General features: G+C 36.1%; 2 protein-coding genes across 8 annotated transcripts; one reads left to right on the plus strand and one right to left on the minus strand.

Moving 5' to 3' along the window:
• Window positions 1-1,635: 1,635 nt before the first annotated feature.
• On the minus strand, window positions 1,636-5,486 carry LOC9327812 (IRK-interacting protein). 6 transcript variants are annotated; one of them, XM_021011500.1, is made up of 3 exons: window positions 5,001-5,486; window positions 4,469-4,534; window positions 1,636-3,266 (listed from the first exon to the last, which is right to left on the minus strand). In XM_021011500.1, exon 3 carries the CDS (start codon window positions 3,264-3,266, stop codon window positions 1,908-1,910), a length of 1,359 nt encoding a protein of 452 aa, XP_020867159.1. In that variant the 5' UTR covers window positions 4,469-4,534; window positions 5,001-5,486; the 3' UTR covers window positions 1,636-1,907. The 6 variants fall into 6 exon arrangements, with proteins under 6 accessions (XP_020867159.1, XP_020867158.1, XP_020867156.1 ...); XM_021011499.1 differs by having other exon boundaries at window positions 4,469-4,573; window positions 5,001-5,485; XM_021011497.1 differs by having other exon boundaries at window positions 4,469-4,580; window positions 5,001-5,485.
• Window positions 5,487-8,963: 3,477 nt separating this feature from the next.
• Window positions 8,964-14,903, plus strand: LOC9330502 (ABC transporter G family member 24). 2 transcript variants are annotated; one of them, XM_021011469.1, is made up of 14 exons: window positions 8,964-9,309; window positions 9,827-10,078; window positions 10,380-10,456; window positions 10,700-10,972; window positions 11,065-11,128; window positions 11,224-11,370; window positions 11,504-11,538; window positions 11,646-11,719; window positions 11,799-12,970; window positions 13,058-13,531; window positions 13,619-13,767; window positions 13,879-14,168; window positions 14,252-14,385; window positions 14,470-14,903. In XM_021011469.1, exons 2-14 carry the CDS (start codon window positions 9,843-9,845, stop codon window positions 14,624-14,626), a joined length of 3,282 nt encoding a protein of 1,093 aa, XP_020867128.1. In that variant the 5' UTR covers window positions 8,964-9,309; window positions 9,827-9,842; the 3' UTR covers window positions 14,627-14,903. The 2 variants fall into 2 exon arrangements, with proteins under 2 accessions (XP_020867128.1, XP_020867127.1); XM_021011468.1 differs by having other exon boundaries at window positions 9,842-10,078.
• The last annotated feature ends 7,206 nt before the right edge of the window (window positions 14,904-22,109 follow it).

The raw sequence follows: 22,109 nt of genomic DNA on the forward strand, positions 1-22,109 counted from the left end.
TTATTTCTCATGCTGCTATATATTTTTGATTATTTTCCGATGGTATGATTAGAAAAATCACATAAAAAAACTTGATCAAGAAATTTCCAATAACTGGATTCTTGAATGCCTTCACAATAACTGAACACAAAGCACATTCAATGAGTAATCTCTGGCTATCATACTTCGTTCATGATCGTTCATGATCAGTCTTGTACTCTTGTTTTTAGGTTTGAAATCATATGAATCAATTTCCAAAACAATTCGTACCTCTCAGATTTGTTTTAAGATATATTTCATATTTCTAAATTGTTCATTTTCGTATTTAGATAAGTACTTCATCTATTCTAAAAGACATGTTAGTTTGGACAAAAGAAAAGTGTCTTAGTGAAAGCAAATTTCTTAATTGTACTGTTTTGTTAATTACACCGTACTAGCTACTAATTGATCTAAAACTGATTTCTTTGATCCCTGATTTTAACTCAGGTACATAAACGAGTCTTTTTGTTTTTGGCTTATTTATGAACCGAATCTGTCTTGGTATTGCCGATAAAAGTTAAGGCCAAACCAGGAACTAACCAGGTACATGCCTAGACCCAGCCAATGGTGAGCATGTAAGATCTTGAATATGATTAAGGGCCCAAAAGATATATCAGAAACATACGAACCTATCAATGATTTTGTATTTGTTCAAAAAAAAAAAAAAAATCAATGATTTTGCAAAAATTTATCTACATGTAAAATTCCGAATTTTTATTAGTTAAAGATCTTCTAGGAAGTAACGCTAATACTATATTTTTCAGATTATTTTTTTGAAAATATATACAGCTCATTCATGAACTTATAGAGGTTGTAAATTGATGAAGATCAAGCTAGGTAGGTTATTCAATATCAAAGCACCACTAAACAACGGTAAAAGTGAAAAAAAGAGGAGCTTTTCCGACAAACATTGAAACCAATTTTTTAAAAAGATTTTATTCAGTTAGATCCGAACCCCACCATAATATTTGGTCAATTGATGTTAGATTCTTGGCCCAGACTCATCACTAAAATTTGAAAGAAAAAAAAAACTATATCATAAATGCACACCAAATACCAATACGTGTAAACTCAATAATTTAATGAAAATAATATTATCGTTTCGATGTACTTTTGATAGCACCGCCTTTGTGGTAGTATCCCACAAAATATTGACGTGTTTGTAGTCAATACAACTAATTTCTTCGATAATCAATCAGTAACACCTTATCAACAATATTTAAACATAAAATGAACCCAAAAACAAACAAACAAATTGGCTTTTATTCGTGTTCATGTAGATAATCAATTAGCAGAAAAATACATCCACCATTATAATCTTTTCACATTTACACTTTTTTTTCTAAGAAAAAATGGTGGACGAGGATTGTAATGTGCATGTGCCAACACAACACATGGAGACAGTGTGCTGGATGGTTCATAGACCAGCATTTCATTTAGAATGGATCCAATGCTTATACTTGCAAATTCTATACTACGAAATAGCATCTTACCAACATTTCAATTATTAAAATATTATTGGATTTCAATCATAGACCAAATCTTTTATACACCTAAAAAGTTCGATAATTTCCAACATTACGCTCCATATTTTATTTTTCTCCAAGTAGGCACAAAAAAAACATATAAAATATTTACATATTATATTAAAAAAAGAGATAAATATTCAATGGACAACAGCTAAAAGATGCCTCTGTCTTCTCTGAACTAATATCGACAAAACTCAAAAGACAGAAAAAAAAACATTAAACACAACACTACTTCGCTACTTCAAATCCAACGGCCCACAATTTTTCTCCATTTTCTAAAAATACCCCAGTATTTCCAGAAATTACCAAATCGCCCAAGAATCCTCACCGTCCATATTCGAATCTTAGATCGAACGGCGATCATGAAAGCGAGAGGTAGACCTCACATTGTATTGAAGTCTTCCCAATCCTAAACCCTGGAACAACCGTGAACGCGACAAGTGGCTCAGATTCCGGTGAACTCTCCGCCGCCGGAAAAAACGCTTCTTCAGCTACACTCTTCATATACACTTCAGAGAATCTACAACCTTTAGGTACTCGAAAGATCTCAGCTTCATGTTCAAAAGAGAAAGCCAAGCAATGCAAAAGCCAAATCCTTTTTGCCATTTCAAGAAAACCAGAGCATAAGCTCGTCTCAGGGAATTCACCAGCAGAAACTTGGTTTCTCAAATGCAAATGTCCGAAGAAAGCTTGCTCCATCTTTGGATGTATAAGCTGCAAGTACTTCGCTCTACAGAACCTAGCGAATCTTGATTTAGGCCGCGCGGTTAGATAATCTTTCGATTTCATCGACCTGAGTTCTTTAAACCTTTCAAAGAACATTTCTCTATCTGCATTGCTCTGTTTCTTCTTCTTGTAGCTTCTTGAATCGCTTGAAGTTGAGAAGTACGGTAGATGAAATGCTTCGAACATTACATTGGAGACAAAGTGTTCGAAAGTGAAACACTTGTGGTCTTGCTTGTAGTAAAACACACCGGGATGGATCGAATTAGCAGCTGATGAAATATCCCAACCGGCGAGTTTCATTTGTTCGATCATTAGCTTCACGAATCCTCTGGTGGATTTGACTGTGTGGTGCAGATAAGTAACAAAATGCGTTGGATTTAGTGCCGATAGGTGAAGATTGTCAAGAGGATTGCAAAGTTGTCCGCTTCCGTTAAGTCTCTTCTCTGTCAACTTGTTCTGTTTCATTGATTCATCGAGTTTCTCTCTCAGAAATATAATCTCGGAGTCTTTAAGCTTATACTGAGACTCAAGCTTCTTCCCCATTATCTCATACGTTTTCAATAGACTCCTCAGCTCTTGAATCTCCGCGAGAACCAAAGTCCTTTCGGGATTTGGATCCACCTGTTTCTTCAAGAAACATTGTTTCAGCTCAGACAAAGTCTTAAGCTCGGCGACTACCAAGTTGTCTGCTTTTTGAATCCCAATCGAGTCATACGGAGACTGAGAATGCTGTAACTGCGCATAAGCCGCTTTTATGGAAGAAACCGTAGCAAAAAGCTTCGCAAGAAGAGCTTCAAATGCCAGACTTCTCTCATACTCTTCCTCAAGCTTGTAGAAAGACTCAGACAACTTAGCGGTTTTGGAATCGAACTTTATCTTCTTCATTTCCCCTTCTGGAGCAACACCCGTTAGCTTATGAATGTTAAGAACTTTAGCAAACTTGCGTCTGAGTTTACCCTTAGGAGCAACAACCATTGGTCTCACAGTCTCCATCTGCAGATCCATTACAAAAAGAGCTTAGTAAGGAGACAACAGAATCAAGAACACAGTAACAAATAAGACAAGAATCACCACAAAAGGAATTAAAAAGAGAAGGAAAGAAGAGAGTGAATCAGACTTGTAATGATGATTTTTTCGATACATAAAGAAAAAGAGGAACAAGCTTTAATACTTGGATCAAGGACCGTTAATGGAGGGCCAAGCATCTTTTTAGTAATATCTCTAAATAGGACTTGCTTTATCAAAGAAACTAGTGAAGAACTATATGAAAAAAGGCTCAAGGTAAAAGAATGTTTCACTAATAGTGATCAAAATATAAAAGAGAGAACTACACATAAATATCTAGATACATATATACAATGAATATACATCTTTAAAATATTCATCAAGAGTTGTGAAGAGTTCATGGTTCATGCTTAGAAAATGCTATTTTTATAAGAGAAGGAATAAAAAAATAAGCAAGTTGTGTGTATACCATTTCTTTATATGAATGAAACCCAATCTACTTTTTTTATTTCTTTCTTATTATTTATGTGAATATGTTTGCTCTTTCTGCGAGGCTATTTAGTCAAAATGTGCTGCTACAGAATCAAACAAATACTAAAAAAATTGCACCCATATAATCTCTGCATTTGCACAAAAAAAAAAATAATAATCTCTGCAAAAAACACATGACTTATGCAGAATAATTCAGTAGAATATATTTGTTTATTTTCACCTCTCTAAAAACTACCATTAATTAAAGAAACAGAACAAATCTATATTAGTATGTTAAAAACCCTAATGTGAAAACAGTACAAACCTTAAAAACCAAATGTATGGGTGAAAACTGATTATTAACCATTTGAAACAACGGGACAATTTCAAAGCCTGACATACCCACCAAATACATTTAGTACAATCAGACACAAGACCCACAATGTCTCACTGTGGTTTTAGACTCTAGAACGCACTAGCAACAGCGGTCTACTCGCTATGCAGCTAACCAAACAGACCCTTAAGACATTTCTCATCTACAAACCCTAGGAACAGAGTTCATTGGTCTAAACCAAAGAGAGCTTGAAAATGATTATGAGACCTGAAGATGTGAACATAACCACTAAAACCCTGAGATTTTCAAACTTTTGATTCAAAAGTTTGACAATTTTAGAAGCAAGTTTTCATACAAACACACTTAATAAAGTCAAAGGTCGTACCTTGCTAAAGTCCCAAGTTTTTTCTTTGTTAATTTTTTGAAATTCTCACTTCATTGTAGAGTAAATCTGAAGAAAGAAATTGATAAACCAACCTCTGCTTAAACCCTGCAGACTAAATCAACCCAAATAGAAATTACAAATCAACCCAAGAATGAGAAAAAAAAGCCATAGAACAGAGCAAGAGAGAAAAAAAAAAAAAAAACTAAAAAAAAACAAAGATGAACAAAAGATCCAAACTTTTTTTTTACCTGTAAAAGAAGAAAGTCCTAAAACCCTTTTAGAGAATCGACTATATATATAAATGAACAAAAAAAACAATTAATGCAAATAAATTCAACATTATTGTTATTAGCTAACAACAATGGAGGTTAGGCCCACGGCCAGCGACATGAACCTTCCATAACAATAAAAATTGAAACTTTGAAAAGAAAAAAAACTAAGCAATAATGGAATCGAATCATTCACCAGAAACCCACATGAAAGTTTAACAAAAAAAACTTGATTAAGTGAAAATAATGGCTTAAACACTTACCCAAAATAGATCTCTCTGTTTCTTTACCTTCCTTTCAATGTTTACAGATTCGTCCAAAGAAAGAGTAGAGAGAAGAGAGTTAAGAGGTTGAAGATGAGAGAGAAAATGAGAGCTGGAGATGAGAAACGGTCAGAGAGGAGAAGAAGAAGAGAGTAATGTGAAATGACGGAAAAGGACAAAAGACAGAGAGAGCAAAGAAAGAGCATTGGGAGATTCAAATTGAAGTTTCCGAAAATACCCTTAAAAGCATAGGCTATTTACACCGGCCGTTGTGACTTTGTTTAGGGAGAGATCTCGAGATGCGCGAAGGGTGTTTTTGGTCATTTCGTAATTGTCAATATTCTTATTTCTTATGGACTTGGGTGGGCTTATTAATGGGCCAACTAAGAGATCAGGTAAAGGCGTGAACGGTGAATCTATTGGGCTTATCTGTTTTGTTACGGGCTCAGCTAAATTTGATTAAGAAACAGGTTCCGATTGGTGCGGTTAAGATTTTAATGACGGTTACGAAGAAGATGATTAAGATTGAAATGTAAAATGGTAAAAAGTAGTGGATGGAGAAGATGATATAGTAAAAAACGACAGTTTAATAGTAAATTTGATAACATCATAGTTGAATTGTATAACTGGTTAAATTCATAAAGAACAAAATTGATTAAACTAATTAGATAATGTGACAAAACAAAATTTTGGTTAAAAGTCGTGGTCAAAATTGCTGAAAAATCCAAAAAGATACTCCCTCCGTTTCAAAATATAAGTCGTTTTAGCTAAAAGCACGCCGATTAAGAAGATCTACTTTTTAAAAGTCCAGCCAATCATAAAAGAGACTGCATAATAGAAATAATTATAAAATATTAAAGTAATATATAATTTACATAGAAACTTGAAAATGAATTATATTGTGAAACAAAAAAGTTTATCCAAAACACCTTATATTTTGAAACGGAGGGAATATATAAATTTATGTCTATCTCTTCACGACGTTCACATAAAAAGAATATATATTTTTGATAGTCTTCTTTACATGCAAACGCTTTCAACGTTTGGTTGGATCAATTCGTTCACACAACCAAAAAAATCTATGGACAATGGCCTTCATGCGACCGCCCCATATCAATAGATAAGAAATGGTCAAAAAAATTTATTTGAGGCAAAACTAATCTTAAAACAAAATTTGTAGGTTAAAAAGACTTAAATAAACAAATTTATAGATAGATAAAATGTGTCCAAAAAAAAATTATGAGCAAAAAAGAGTTCATAAATTTTATTTTTATATAACTACAACATAAAGAAAAAAGCCTTTATTTACAAAAATTAATTCTATAATTTATATGTTTTGGGGTCTATTTTAAAATTTTCACAAAAACCCGTTAAATGTTTAAACCGGCACTGTGTCTAACTGTTTTTTCACGACTACGAACCGTTTATATGCTACCTATGCTACCTAAAAAGCTAAAACAATGAGTCCCAAAACGAAATGATTGGTGGCTACTAGGCCTGGGCATAAAACCCGAAATCCGAAAACCGATCCGAAACCGATCCGAAAAATTCGGAACCGAACCCAAACCGAATAGTCACAAAATCCGAACGGATAATGAATTCTCCTATCCGAATTACCCGAACCGAACCCGATCCGAACCGAAAACCGAAAAGATATCCGAAAACCGGAGATAAAAATTATATATCCAAAAATATTAGTTATATTTAGTTGTAATTTTATAGCAAATAACAAAAATATCCTAAATATCCTAGATTTGGGAAAAATTTTAGTTATATTTGTTAAAATTATACATATTTTTGCAAAATTTAACCAAATTTTAGTAAGATTAAACCAATTTTTATTAAGATTGAACCATTTTTAAGTTTTTTTTTTTCCGAAAACCGATCCGAATCCGACACCTATCCGAACCGAAACCGAACCGATGACTCATAAAATCCGAACGGATAATAAATTCTCCTACCCAAATTATCCGAATCCGAATATATCCGAACCGAAACCGAACCAAAAAATCATAAAATCCGAACGGATAATAAACTCTCATACCCGAATTATCCGAATCCGAATATATCCGATCCGAATCCGATTTGAAATCCGAATGCCCAGGCCTAGTGGCTACTACCTGCAAAATCTTAAATATACATGTTTATGAGTTATAGGGGGTGATTGGACGACACTTTTAAGAATTTAAAAAGTTTTAAAAGCTTTTTTTTTTCCAAGCTTTTTTGGCTTTTATTAGAGTATAGTATAGTTATTTATATACTTGTAAATACACTTTTACTGAATAATGAGAAATAACATCTTTTCACTCTCTCTACTTCTGATATGGTATCAGAGCCGTTGAAGATAAAGAGGGAAACATTAAGTCTCCGGTTCGAACCCGACGAACCGGAAACTGAAATTTGACGGCGGAGGTAGAACGAGAAGCGAAAGCAGAAACACTAAACGATTCTTTCGAATTCAGCGACGGGATTTTAATAAATTTTAAAGCCTTCAAAGTCTCTTTTTTTTTTTTACTCTTTACTTTCATTTTTTTTTAAGTCACGTAAATGAAGCTTTAGAAATAAATAAATTAAAAGTTTATAATTTTTTTCTTTTTTCTTTTTCTCATATGTATGTAAACTCTTATAACATTCACAAATAAATTAATTTTTAAAAAATTTCAGTTGATTTACAATTAATTTTTTTTCTTGTTCTTTTAAGACCAATTTTTCCATATATTTGGTGGTTATTTAGAATTGTAATTTTTACAGTCATTGTTTTTACCAATCAGTTATAAAATTTATACAGTCAAAGTTTCACAGCAAAAGTTTCTACAACGAAAGTTCTTAGAGTCAAAGTCTTCAAAACGAGAATTAACAGTCGTTACTAGTCGGTCCCATAGGCTCTTGATAAGTAGTATACAAGTCAATCATAGTTTGTTTCCTTGTTTGAAAAATTGCTAGGCGCTAGTTAGACGTTCGGTATAAGCTAGCGATTAATCAGAAAATTGGATTAAAATCGGAGATTAATCGGGGACTAGTTTTAAGGTTATTTTAATAATTTTAAAACATAATAATTTAATAGTGTTTTTAAAATTGCAGTAAATATATAAAATATATTTTTGAGACAAATTTTTATGATTTTTATTAAAAAAAATATGATTTTTATTAAAATTTGAACATAACTTATTGTAAAACATTACAAACTCCCAATACTAATGTTTGAATAAACAAATAAAAAGTTTTTTTTTATAGTTTGCAATCTAAAAATAATCGGATTATGTAAGATTAGGCATAAAGTAATCGGATTAGAGGAGAAGTAATCGGATTAGGCGGAGAGTAATCGGGTAACTGATTTCTTTAGTGGATTAATCATTAATCGAGACGGATAGGATAACCTAGCGATTAAACGGAGAGTAATCGGATTAGGCGGGATTTTTAGAACAGGGGTTTGTTCCAATGAAAGAGTTTTCAGTCATAATTTTGATGTTTATAAAAATTTCGGAAACAATTTCAGTTATTTGTTCTTTTCTATCTTCTAAATTTGGACCCAACAAATTCAATATACTATGGGACCAGACCAGTTGATTGTGTCACATATGAACACAATTTGCAATCTCTGTCCTAAATTTAATTTCTCATGATGACGAATATACAAATTTTCTCTGTATCTTATATATTATAGTAATGAAAAATTAATATTTTACAAATTATGTTCCTCAGTCATAAATTACGTACAACAAGTCAGGGTTTCCAAACTTTTTTTTTTTTTTTTTAATATTGTTTTTCAGGGTTACAATTTTGAAATGACTACTATTCTACAGAAAACTTTTTGATATTACAACTTGAATTTGGAAAGGGAAATCTGCATTTTGACCCTAAAAAACTGAATTTTATTTTCTAAATCGCACTATATAAATCAAGGAAACAGTAAACAATCTTAGGGCATCTACTATCTAGCTACCAAAATACATATTTGCCACGCTATACAATTATTTTCTTAAAGAAAATATTGAATAAACTTAGAAAGACAATATCTATATTCCTTAATCAACCGTAAATGTTGATACTTTTATAAATTTTTAAAACTGTAATTATACCTTAGGTTTATATGTCCCTTGTCCTAAATCCTAATGAATCATTCAACGCACTCTCTTCTCTATCTTCTTCTTCTTGTCGAGGTCAATGATGGCAGATTAACCTGCAAATTTCAAGCTTTGTAGATTACTAGTAAACAAAGCTTCATCAAGAATTAAGCAACTTCAATTTTTATGGATTCTTCAGCTCCCAAGTCATGAACTTCAATTCCTCACAAGTCTGAAGTCACAATGTACGTTTCTTTAATTTCTGTTACTCTTTTAGTCTCTGGAAATTAGGCTGCTTTTGAGTTCTGCAATGTGAGAAAGAAAAAGTAAAACTTGTTCTGTTTTGTGATGTGATCTGGAGAAAAAGAAAGAACTTTTAAGTTTCTGGGTTTTCTAAATCTTGAAATTAGATTGTTTTTGAGTTCGTTTCTTCTTAATTTGTAAAAGAACTGTGATGTGATATGATAAGACAAAAAAAATTCAACCTTTATGTAGCTAAACCCAAAATCAAGCTTAAAAATTGATTAGAAATATATGAAATTAAGATGGGTCGTTTTTCACATTGTTCGTCACGTTCTTCGCACACAGAGAAGACCAACATCGTTTCTCCTACCTCCTTCACGTTTCTTCCCTCTCCACTCACAAATCACAATGTCTCAAACATTCCATTTAAAGGAATTGAAAAAAGGCTCTCTTTTTTATGTTTTTGTTTGTGGTTTCTTTGCATCTGATTTAGCAACTTTCTCTTTTGTGTTCTTTAAGCCTTTTGAATCTCAGGATGAGTGTGAACCGGCGAAATTGGCTCAAACATGGATGTAATCTCAGATTGGTGATCTTAATTATGTGGTTGGTTTGTTATGTTGGTAATGGTCAAACTATTGCGGACACCAGTGAGTTCAACAATCCAGCTGTTCTTCCGCTCGTTACTCAGATGGTTTACCGCAGTCTTTCTAATAGCACCGCTGCTCTCAATCGTGAGCTCGGTACCAGGGCAAAGTTTTGCGTCAAAGACCCGTCAGTTTTCTTCCTCTTAGACTATATTCTTGCACTTTCTTTACTTGTTTAGTTTCATATTTTGGAAATTTGTATCACTATTGCAAACAAATGTCTCATTTTATTCTAAAGATTTCAGCTTAGTGTTTAAGATATCAGGCCCTAAAGAGGGTGTGTAACTTTCAATTCTTGGATCTTAGATATCGTTGATGCTTTGATAGCTTCATTTGCTTAAGTTTAGGTGAAATGTGTTCATTTAGTTTACAAAAGTTTTGAGATATATTTTGCTCAGATTGTCCTTTTGTTGAAATCACAATCTCAGGGATGCTGATTGGAATAGAGCTTTTAATTTCTCCTCCAACTTGAAATTCCTATCTTCTTGCATTCAGAAAACCCAAGGTAATGGACTTTTACTTAGCACAAACCGCAACCGCAAAATCATTACTTAGTTGTTGACAAAAGACGGAAAGAGTGACGATTTTGAGGCTGTATAGGAATTCCAAATCTTATTTGTTGCATATTTCTCATGATTTTTATGGTTCTTTGTGTTAAATCTGATGAAATAGTTTACTTATCTTTTTATGTGTTTCTTGAAGATCACATTTTTATGTACAAGTTTGCGACTTTTTGGGTTTGGAACAGGTGATATTGGTAGGCGTATCTGTACAGCAGCAGAGATGAAGTTCTATTTTAATGCTTTCTTCAATAAAACGAATAACCCGGGCTACTTGCGACCAAATGTTAATTGTAACTTGACTTCATGGGTCTCTGGTTGTGAACCTGGATGGGGCTGTAGTGTTGATCCAACCGAACAAGTCGACCTGCAAAACTCTAAAGAGTTTCCTGAAAGAAGAAGAACTTGTATGCCTTGCTGTGAAGGGTTTTTCTGCCCCCGTGGCCTCACTTGTATGATACGTAAGAAATTCGAAACACTTACATTGGCTTGTATGTCTTTCTCATTTATATGGTCTAAAGCTGCTTCTATCTGATTGTTCTGTTTTGAAAAGCTTGCCCCCTTGGTGCTCATTGCCCCTTAGCTACCCTTAATAAAACTACAAGCTTATGTGAACCGTAAGTTTTTTTTTTCATTCCATCTTAGTTATAGATACTAATATGATACATGTGATATTTATGCATGATAAGATGTTGAAATATCAAATCTGTAGGTATACTTATCAATTACCATCAGGACGACCAAACCACACTTGTGGAGGTGCAAATGTATGGGCCGACGTCCGATCCAGCGGTGAAGTATTCTGTTCCGCGGGATCATATTGTCCAACCACAACGCAAAAAGTACCTTGTGATAATGGGTATTCATTTTTACGTCCCTTCAAACTCCGTTCCATCCCGCTAAATTGTCCTCAAAATAATGATTAAGCTGATAATCAGATTTTGGTTCGAACTGTTTTTAGTTTAACTAGTTTTACTTTTATGGTTATTCAGGCACTACTGCAGGATGGGGTCTACATCTGAGAAACGTAAGTTTTCGAATATTATATGATGGCTTGTTGTCACATAACCAGGTAATGTTTACCATTTCCATTGCTAGTCTCGTCACATATAAATTACTTCTTGTTTTTTGCAGCCTGCTTTAAGCTGACGTCCTGCAATCCCAACACAGCAAATCAGAACATGCATGCATTTGGGGTTATGGTTATCGTAAGTTTTTTCAGATATTCATATATATCCAAGATTAAAGTTTTCCAGTAAAAGAGTGGCCTTCAATTTTTTTGTGCAGGCTGCAGTGAGTACTATGCTACTCATTATCTATAATTGTTCCGATCAAATCCTAACAACAAGGGAAAGGAGACAGGCTAAGTCAAGGGAAGCAGCGGTGAAGAAAGCGAAAGCTCATCAGAGATGGAAAGCTGCTAGAGAGGCTGCTAAAAAGCATGTGAGTGAGATCCGTGCGCAAATAACTCGGACATTTTCAGGTAAAAAACCCAATCATGATGGGGATACCCACAAGATGTTGGGTCGTGGGGACTCTTCAGAGGTAGATGAAGATATAGACATGTCCAAATATTCAAGTCCTGCGAGTTCCTCTGCTGCACAATCTAGTTATGAGAATGAGGATGATGCCGCCACTGGGAGTAATGGAAGAGTAAGTCTTGACATAGAAGGAAAGAGAGTAAAAGGACAGACTTTGGCCAAAACTAAGAAAACACGTAGCCAAATCTTCAAGTATGCCTATGATCGGATTGAAAAGGAGAAAGCCATGGAGCAAGAGAATAAAAATCTCACCTTTTCAGGAATAGTTAAAATGGCTACCAATTCTGAGACGAGAAAGAGGCCTCTCATGGAGCTTTCTTTCAAAGATTTAACTCTTACCTTGAAATCAAATGGTAAGCAAGTGTTGAGATGTGTCACAGGAAGTATGAAACCAGGTCGGATCACAGCTGTGATGGGTCCATCAGGAGCAGGAAAGACGAGTCTTCTTTCTGCTTTGGCTGGGAAAGCTGTCGGGTGCAAATTGAGTGGTTTGATTCTTATAAACGGGAAGCAGGAATCAATCCATTCATATAAAAAAATTATTGGTTTTGTGCCTCAAGATGACGTTGTTCATGGAAACTTAACAGTAGAGGAAAATCTTTGGTTCCATGCTAAATGCAGATTACCTGCGGGTCTATCGAAAGCAGACAAAGTTCTTGTGGTTGAAAGAATCATCGACTCTTTGGGGCTACAAGCTGTGAGGAGTTCTTTAGTTGGTACGGTAGAGAAGCGGGGAATCTCAGGAGGGCAGAGGAAACGAGTGAATGTGGGTTTAGAGATGGTAATGGAGCCTTCAGTTCTATTCTTGGATGAACCTACTTCTGGCTTGGATAGTGCCTCATCACAGCTTCTTCTGAGAGCACTTCGGCATGAAGCCCTCGAGGGAGTCAATATTTGCATGGTTGTTCACCAACCAAGGTATCCTGAAAACAAGTTTCGCATAGAGGAAATGTCTGCAAGTGTCAAAAAGTTTTTAACTCATAATGTTTTTGCTTTTTATTGCAGTTATACTTTGTTCAAAACTTTCAATGATCTAGTACTTCTCGCAAAAGGTGGTCTTACTGTTTACCACGGATCAGTCAACAAAGTCGAGGAATACTTCTCGGGTCTGGGAATAGATGTTCCAGACCGTATTAACCCTCCTGACTATTACATTGATGTTCTGGAAGGAGTAGTGATTTCAATTGGGAATTCTGGTGTTGGTTACAAAGAGCTTCCTCAAAGGTGGATGCTTCACAAAGGGTACTCAGTTCCATTAGATATGCGGAATAGTGCTGCTGGACTTGAAACGAATCCAGACACTGGTAATAATTCACATGATAATGCAGAACAAACATTTGCCGGAGAGCTGTGGCGAGATGTGAAGAGTAATTTCAGGTTGCGTCGTGATAAAATACGGCATAACTTCTTAAAGTCTAGAGATTTATCCCACAGAAGAACCCCTACTACGTTGCTGCAATACAAATATTTCCTTGGAAGGTATACTTCTTACATTCTCCACGACTTACTTACGATCATTTGATTCTTGGATATTGGAATAAAGCGGATTAATGTTCTTGATTTCAGGATAGCTAAGCAGCGAATGAGAGAAGCTCAATTACAAGCCACAGACTATTTGATCTTGTTGCTTGCTGGAGCTTGTTTAGGATCACTCGTTAAAGCCAGTGATGAGAGCTTTGGAGCTCCCGGTTATACCTATACTATTATCGCAGTCTGTAAGTTGGATTAAACCCTTTATTAAACTATCATTACTGTTATTAATCAATTTTTATGAAGTTTCTTCATGTTCTTATTAATCTTATGTTTTGCTTTTCTTCTTCTGTCAGCTCTTCTCTGCAAAATAGCAGCTTTAAGATCATTCTCACTAGACAAGTTACATTACTGGAGAGAAAGTGCTTCAGGGATGAGTAGCTCGGCCTGCTTCCTTGCCAAAGATACAATAGACTTTTTCAATATACTTGTCAAGCCATTGGTCTATCTCTCCATGTTCTATTTCTTCACGAACCCAAGATCCACATTTTTCGATAACTATATTGTTTTGGTCTGTCTCGTATATTGTGTGACCGGTATTGCATATGCGTTGGCTATCTTTCTCCAACCAAGCACAGCCCAGCTGGTGAGTTTTATTTAAGTTTCCTTTTAAAGAAGAATTATGCTCTCTACTTTATTCTAATTGACAAACTTTTGGGGATTTTGCAGTTTTCTGTTCTTCTTCCAGTTGTTTTAACACTTGTTGCAACCCAACCGAAGAATAGTGAAGTTATTAAGATCATAGCTGATTTAAGTTATCCAAAGTGGGCTTTGGAAGCATTTGTGATAGGAAATGCTCAAAGGTACGAAAACAAGTAGGAACAAAAGCATAAAGAAATTATCCTATTCCCTCAAAAGCTCGGTTTGATTCATACATTGGGTTTCAGGTACTATGGAGTATGGATGATTACTCGATGTGGATCGCTTATGAAGAGTGGCTACGACATTAATGAATGGAATCTATGTATAATGATATTGCTTCTCATAGGTGTGGTCACTCGTGGAATTGCCTTTGTGGGGATGGTCATACTTCAAAAGAAGTGAAGAAAGATCTTTCCTTTACAGGTTTAATTCACTTATAGTTCGCAGGGATCTGAAGGTTCGGGTAGAAGAAGAGCTTCACGATTCTGCGGTTGGTTAGATTTGACAAAGATTATCGCTTTGTTGTGAAATTCTTTGTTCATCTTAGTTCCTTGTCTTGTTAGAGTAAGAAACTTTGTGCAGGTCTTTTGTGGCATCATCGTTGGTTTTTATACCCAAGAGAAAGTGTTGTCATGTTTAATTAGCTAATCTATAAACATTGTTACATTTTTTTCGAAAATTTGAATTATATAGAAAATTTGAATTTGAATTATATAGAAAATTTGAATTTTTTTCGAAAATTTGATTCTTGTTGTGAAACTTATTGTTATCTTATTCCATTCCATGAATAACGATACATATATATAGACATATAAACCTAGGGTTTTAGAGTACATAATGAATAACCCTGATGGGCTTATTGGGCCCGGTTATAAGTCCAATATGATGTATTATAACACTCCCCCTTGGACGGAGTAACCGGACCTGATGGTCAATCGGGATCTCGATAATACGCTGGGGAATGTTGCCTCATTAAAACCTTACCAGGAAAACCCAGTGGGAAAAACCATGGTGAAGGAAAAAGAGTACAACACGCATTACTCCCCCTGATTAGAGCATCACCGTAGATCTCTAAGTCTACGCATTCCTATTTGTTGGATGAGCTTCCGGAGTGTTGAAGCGGGCAATGATTTGGTGAAAAGGTCGGCGGAGTTATCGCATGATCGGACCTGTTAAATGCTGATCGTACCATCCTTCTGCCAATCCGAGGTTGAGAAGAATTTCGGTAGGATGTGCTTCGTCCGATCTCCTTTGATATAACCTTCCTTGAGTTGAGCAATGCAAGCCGCGTTGTCTTCAAACATAACCGTGGGCTCCTTATCTTCTTTCATACCACAATCTGATCGGATGTGATGAGTCATGGATCGTAGCCAAACACATTCTCTGCTGGCTTCGTGAATGGCCAAAAGTTCTGCATGGTTTGATGAAGTGGTAGTGATTGTCTGCTTTATCGATCTCCAAGAGATAGCTGTTCCTCCATGCGTGAACACATAACCAGTTTGAGACTTGGCATTGTGCGGATCTGATTGATAACCTGCATCAGCAAAACCAACATTCCAGTGCCTCTGAGTTGGACATGAGCTGAAGCGAGCTAGGAGGTTCACGGCAAAACAAATGTCTGGTCTAGTGTGACTAGCTAAGTACATTAACGCTCCTACAGCACTGAGGTATGGCTTTTCTGGACCGAGAATTTCTTCATCGTCCTTCTTGGGACCAAATGGATCACTGTCCAATCCTAGGCTCCGGACAACCATTGGGCTGTTCAATGGGTGGGCCTGGTCCATATTGAATCGCTTGAGTACTTTTTCAATGTAAGCCGCTTGATGCACAAGGATTCCTCCTTTAACGTACTCAAGTTGTAAACCCAAACAGAATTTAGTTTTACCTAGGTCTTTCATTTCGAATTCTGCTTTCAAGCAGTCGACTATTTGGGAGATTTCACCAGATGTTCCGAGGATGTTTAGGTCATCCACGTAAACTGCTATGATTACAAATCCTTTGTTTGAGTATTTCTTGATGAAAATGCATGGACTGATGGGATCGTTTTTGTAGCCTTCTCTGATGAGATATTCGCTTAACCGGTTATACCACATACGTCCACTTTGTTTCAGTCCATACAAGGATTTGTTCAGCCTGATGCAGTATTGATCTCGAGATGCATGCTTATCTTTAAGCTCTATGCCATCTGGTAATCTCATGTATATTTCATTGTCGAGGGGCCCATAGAGATATGCGGTGACAACATCCATTAACCGCAAATCTAGATTTTCTCTTATGGCCAGACTTATGAGAAATCAAAAAGTAGTTGCATCCACCACCGGAGAATAAGTCTCCTCATAATCGATTCCGGGTCTCTGTGAGAATCCTTGTGCTACAAGCCGTGCTTTATAACGAACGACTTCACCGAGTTCGTTTCTTTTACGCACAAAGACCCATTTATGGTCCACTGGTTTGACATTGAATGGTGTCCGGATGATCAGACCAAACACATTCCTGAGTTTGAGACTCTTTAACTCCACGTTTATGGCTTCTTTCCATTTTAGCCAGTCTGTTCTATGAGTGCACTCTGTGATAGACGTGGGTTCTAGATCCTCTTGCGTGTTCGCAATATCATGTGCTACTTTGTATGCAAAGAGTGCATTTAAGTCGACTTCTTTTCTGTTCCATTGGGTTCCAGACATGTTGTAATTGATAGAGATCTCATCGTTATCGATCTCGTCAGAACCTAGAGATTCGGCGTCCCGAACCTCTTCTGGTGGTTCATTAGAGTGAGTCTCAGCGCGCGCTATGTCTGTTATATTGGGAATCCCGGTTTCAACTATTGCACCTTTCTTTGATTTCCGTGGATTCTTGTCTTTGGAACCTAGAGGTCTGCCACGTTTATTTCGTGATGCAGACTCTGTAGCAACTTGAACTTGTCCCGTTGGAACAGTGATTCGTACTGGTGCATTACAAGCTGGTATGTACGATTTGGTTACTTTGTTCGGGTCAGCAAAGGAATCTGGCAATTGATTAGCTAGCTTTTGATAGTGTATAATCTTTTGGATCTCCGAATCACATTCTAGAGTCCGAGGATCTTGCCAATTTAAGGATGTTTGATTCCATGATAGCTCTTTGACCAGCTTGTGTTTCTCTCCACCCAATGTTGGATATACCGATTCATCAAATTGGCAATCCGCATATCTGGCCTTAAATAGGTCTCCAGTGGTCGGCTCGAGATATTTGATGATGGTGGGAGAATCAAAACCAACATATATTCCCATCCTCCTTTGAGGTCCCATTTTGGTTCTATGTGGTGGAGCAATGGGTACATAGACTGAGCACCCAAATGTTTTGAGATGGGAGATGTCTGGCTCATGACCCTGTAATAATTGGGATGGGGAATATCTATGCTCACTAGATGGTCGGATGCGTATTAGTTCAGCAGCATGTAATACTGCATGTCCCCAAGCTGAGACCGGGAGTTTCGACCTCATGAGTAATGGTCGAGCAATCCATTGGATTTGTTTAATGAATGATTCAGCAAGTCCATTCTGAGTATGGACATGTGCCACAGGATGTTCAACGGTCACCCCCATGGCCATACAGTAATCATTAAACGCTTGGGAAGTGAATTCACCTGCATTATCAAGACGTATAGTCTTTAGTGGGAAGTCTGGAAAGTGGGCTCGTAATCTGATGATTTGAGCCAACAACCTAGCAAAAGCTTGGTTCCGAGAAGACAACAGGCATACATACGACCAACGGGTCGAAGCATCTATTAGTACCATGAAGTACCGGAATGTCCCAGAAGGTGGGTGAATGGGACCACAGATATCTCCTTGGATTCTTTCCAGAAAATGCAATGTCTCTTTGGACACTTTTACTGGTGAAGGCCGAGTGATCAACTTCCCTTGGGAGCAAGCTGTGCACATGAGGTGCTGAGGGAAGACTCGGTTTTCTCGAAGGGTGTGTCCTTGAGAACTTTGGATTAATTTCCGCATCATGGTTGTACCAGGATGACCAAGCCGGTCGTGCCAAATAGTGTAGTCTTGGAACCGGGCTTTGAGAGCATTATTAGCCTCAATCATACTGACCTTGGCATAGTAAAGGCCAGTAGATAAAGCGGGTATAGTCTCGAGGACTTGTTTATGGCCAAGTGTGATCTTAGTGATCAGTAGGGATTCTTTATTCCCTTCACCCTGGGTTTCTATGTGGAAACCATTAAGTCTGATATCTTTAAAACTTAAAAGGTTTCTTTTTGAGCTGGGTGAGTATAATGCATCTGGAATGTCCAGATGTGTGCCGTTTGATAACAACACATGGGCCTGGCCGTGGCCTTCTATTAAGTTCGAGCTACCCGCTATTGTGCTAATATTCGCGGTTTGCATGATTAAATTTATGAAATAACTCTTGTCTTTGAGGATAGTGTGGCTGGATCCACTATCCACCACTATGATATCCTTTTGAGTGTTCATATCTTCAATTTAAACAAGAGGTATGATTTAAAAATGAGTAAATCATAAGATTCATAAATTAATAAAATATCAAAATGTCTGAAAATAAATAGCAAATGAAAATAAAACAGATCCCCAAAATGAAAAGAAACAAAATCAAAATAAGCAAGTGTTCAGATGATAGAATCAATCGAGGAGATCTGAGGTCTCGTAGTCCATGAGATCGGTCGGCTCGGTGGTGGTGTCGTTAGCATCAACTTGCTGGGCCATGTTAGCTTCAGCAGGTGCTTTCCCATGTTTCTGATACAAATCGCAATGAAACTTGGGAGTACGACAGTTCTTTGTCCAGTGATTGAACATTCCGCATCTGGTACAGGCAGACTGATTGGTTGGGTGGGCAGGGCGGTTTGGTTTAGAGATACCACGGCCTTTACCGGAACCATAACTGAGGTTATGTCGGTTGCCATGTCCGTTTCCGCGTCCACGCTTTCCACGTCCATTCCCACGTCCATTCCCATGTCCATGGCCACGATCTGAGGATCTGTCTCGCTGGACATTGTAGGATTCTTTGCAGGAATCTGGTACTGGAGCCGATCCCGGGGGCCTCTGGGCACTGTTCCTCATTAACAAGTCATTGTTTTTCTCGGCCAAGAGCAAACAGGATAACAAATCTTCGTACAATGTATGTTTCATTGCACGATATTGTTGCTGAAGCACAATATTTTGGGTATGGAAGGTGGATAATGTTTTCTCGAGGAGATCATTATCAGACACCTCTTCACCACATAGTTTCATGATTGAAACTATCCGAAAGAGTTCGGAGTTGTAGTCATCCACAGATTTGTAATCTTGGAACCGGAGTTCCTTCCAGTCAAACTTGGCTTGTGGGAAGAGCACCGTTTTCTGGTGATCATACCGTTTTTTCAGGGCCACCCAAAGTTCGAGTGGGTTCTCAAGAGTGAGATATTGCTGTTTGAGGCTTGCGGCCAAATGATGGCGGATATGAAATATCGCCTGGGACTGGTCTTTATCAGATGCGGTGTTATCCGCTTTGATACACTCACCCAGTCCCTTTGAGTTGAGGAAAATCCTGGTGTCCAGGGCCCATTCGAGATAGTTTTCACTGGAGACCTTGAGGGCCTCGAACTCGACTTTCTGAATGTTTGACATCTGAAACATGAAATTGATTTCATTAGGGGTTTGTTAAAAGGATAGTTATATGAAAATAATTAAATTTTCTATTTTAGGAAACTTTATATTTGAGTAAAGTTTCTAATTTGGGAAACTTTCTAAATGAGGAAAGTTTCTATTTGAGAAAAACTTTCTAAATGAGGAAAGTTTCTAATTTGGGAAACTTTCTAAATGAGGAAAGTTTTCATTCCGGGTCATTTGCTATTTGAGGAAAGTTTCTATTTTAGGAAACCTTCTAAATGAGGAAAGTTTCTATTTGAGGAAAACTTTCTAAATGAGGAAAGTTTTCATTCCGGGTCATTTGCTATTTGAGGAAAGTTTCTATTTTAGGAAAGTTTCTATTTTAGGAAACCTTCTAAATGAGGAAAGTTTCTATTTGAGGAAAACTTTCTAAATGAGGAAAGTTTCTATTTGAGGAAACCTTCTAAATGAGGAAAGTTTCTAATTTGGGAAACTTTCTAAATGAGGAAAGTTTTCATTCCGGGTCATTTGCTATTTGAGGAAAGTTTCTATTTTAGGAAACTTTCTCGGGAATCGTAAATTTTAAGGATACGGAACATAAGTTCGGTTTAATGGATTAAAGTTGGACCGGAATATTAGATTCCGGTTTGGGCCGAATTGATTTCCGGTTTAGAATAACCAGTTTGAACCGGTTTACCCAGATTGAGATCCGGTTATTATTTTGGAACCGGTTTGATAATCGGTTTAATCGATGAACCGAATTGATATTCGGGTTTAGGAGTTAACCGAGAATAATTTCCGGTTTAGGGGATACACGAAAATTGCGGTTTTGGATTTGATTTGATTTAGGTTTTAAGATTTCGGCCATGGCTTAGTATTTTCGATTTTGAGTGTTAGGTTTAAGTAATACAAGGTTTTTGATCTTTAAGCTTTTAAGGTTTTGTTTTTACCTTTCACCAATTGGGGTTGAACGAATTGAACCGGGAGCTTAAGACCTCGGTAACTCACGCTGTCGATGAACAGTACCGATGAACAGTGTCGATGAACAATATCGATGAACAGTGTCGGCGTGAACAGTATCGGCGAACAGTGTCGATGAACAGTATCGATGAACAGTATCGATGAACAGTGTCGGCGTGAACAGTATTTTGCGATTTTTAGGGTTAGGGTTGTTAAGAGCAAACTCGTGCTGATAACGTGTTGTGAAACTTATTGTTATCTTATTCCATTCCATGAATAACGATACATATATATAGGCATATAAACCTAGGGTTTTAGAGTACATAATGAATAACTCTGATGGGCTTATTGGGCCCGGTTATAAGTCCAATATGATGTATTATAACAATTCTTTTTTTTTTTGTTTGGATATATAAGCGATTCTTTTATTTTAACTTTAGAATTTGTTTTTTTTTGTTTATATTTAATTTATATAATGTTATTAAATAATGTAATTTTTTTGTCCCTTGTTTTGGTACCCATTTTCTTAACGACTTTCAGACTTTGTTTGGAAGTCTTCTCGGCGTTGTGTTTCGCTTGTTTTTTCTTGAGATTATAATGTTTTGGTCGCATTTGGTTTCAGTTTTATGATTTTGGTGTTTTATTAATATCTTAATAAAACTTCGATTGAGTAATACATCTTTGTTTTTAAAAATTCGATTCACAACATATGCAATTCTTTTTTATTAATTATATGTATTATATGATAATTCAAAATAATTTGAAGATAAAATCAAAGAAAAATGATAGAAGAATCATAATTTTAAATCTTAACAAAATCTTGAAAATATAATAACTAAAAATAAATAGTATGGTGTAATTAGATATCATATCTTATTTTTTTTTCAATTTTGATTGGTTAACAATTCTAGGCTAAATTAATTTTGAATTGTCGTCCATAATCATGAGCAAAACGGAAACGGAAACGGAAACGTGGAAGCGAAATGTTTCGAAAACGGGAAACGATTTTTTTCTAAAATTAGGGATCGGAAACGTTTTGGAAACGTATACACATATATTATATATTATATATTATATATAATATATGTGTATATTATATATATAACATTAACATAAAACTATAAAAAATGGTTTAATTAAACAATACAAGTCCAAAACATCAAATAGGTTAACTAAAATTCTAAAAGATAAAGATCAAAAGATTCAAGTTCAAATATTTAATTTAGACCAACATTTTCATTCTCATTATTATTAGTTTCATCATAGATCATATAAAGATGCTTCCAAATCTAGTTTATCGATAGAAAGATCTTAAAACTCAGAGTCTTTCAAAAATT

The sequence above is a fragment of the Arabidopsis lyrata genome, assembly GCF_000004255.2.
Source record: "Arabidopsis lyrata subsp. lyrata unplaced genomic scaffold ARALYscaffold_1, whole genome shotgun sequence".
Taxonomy (NCBI): domain Eukaryota; kingdom Viridiplantae; phylum Streptophyta; class Magnoliopsida; order Brassicales; family Brassicaceae; genus Arabidopsis; species Arabidopsis lyrata.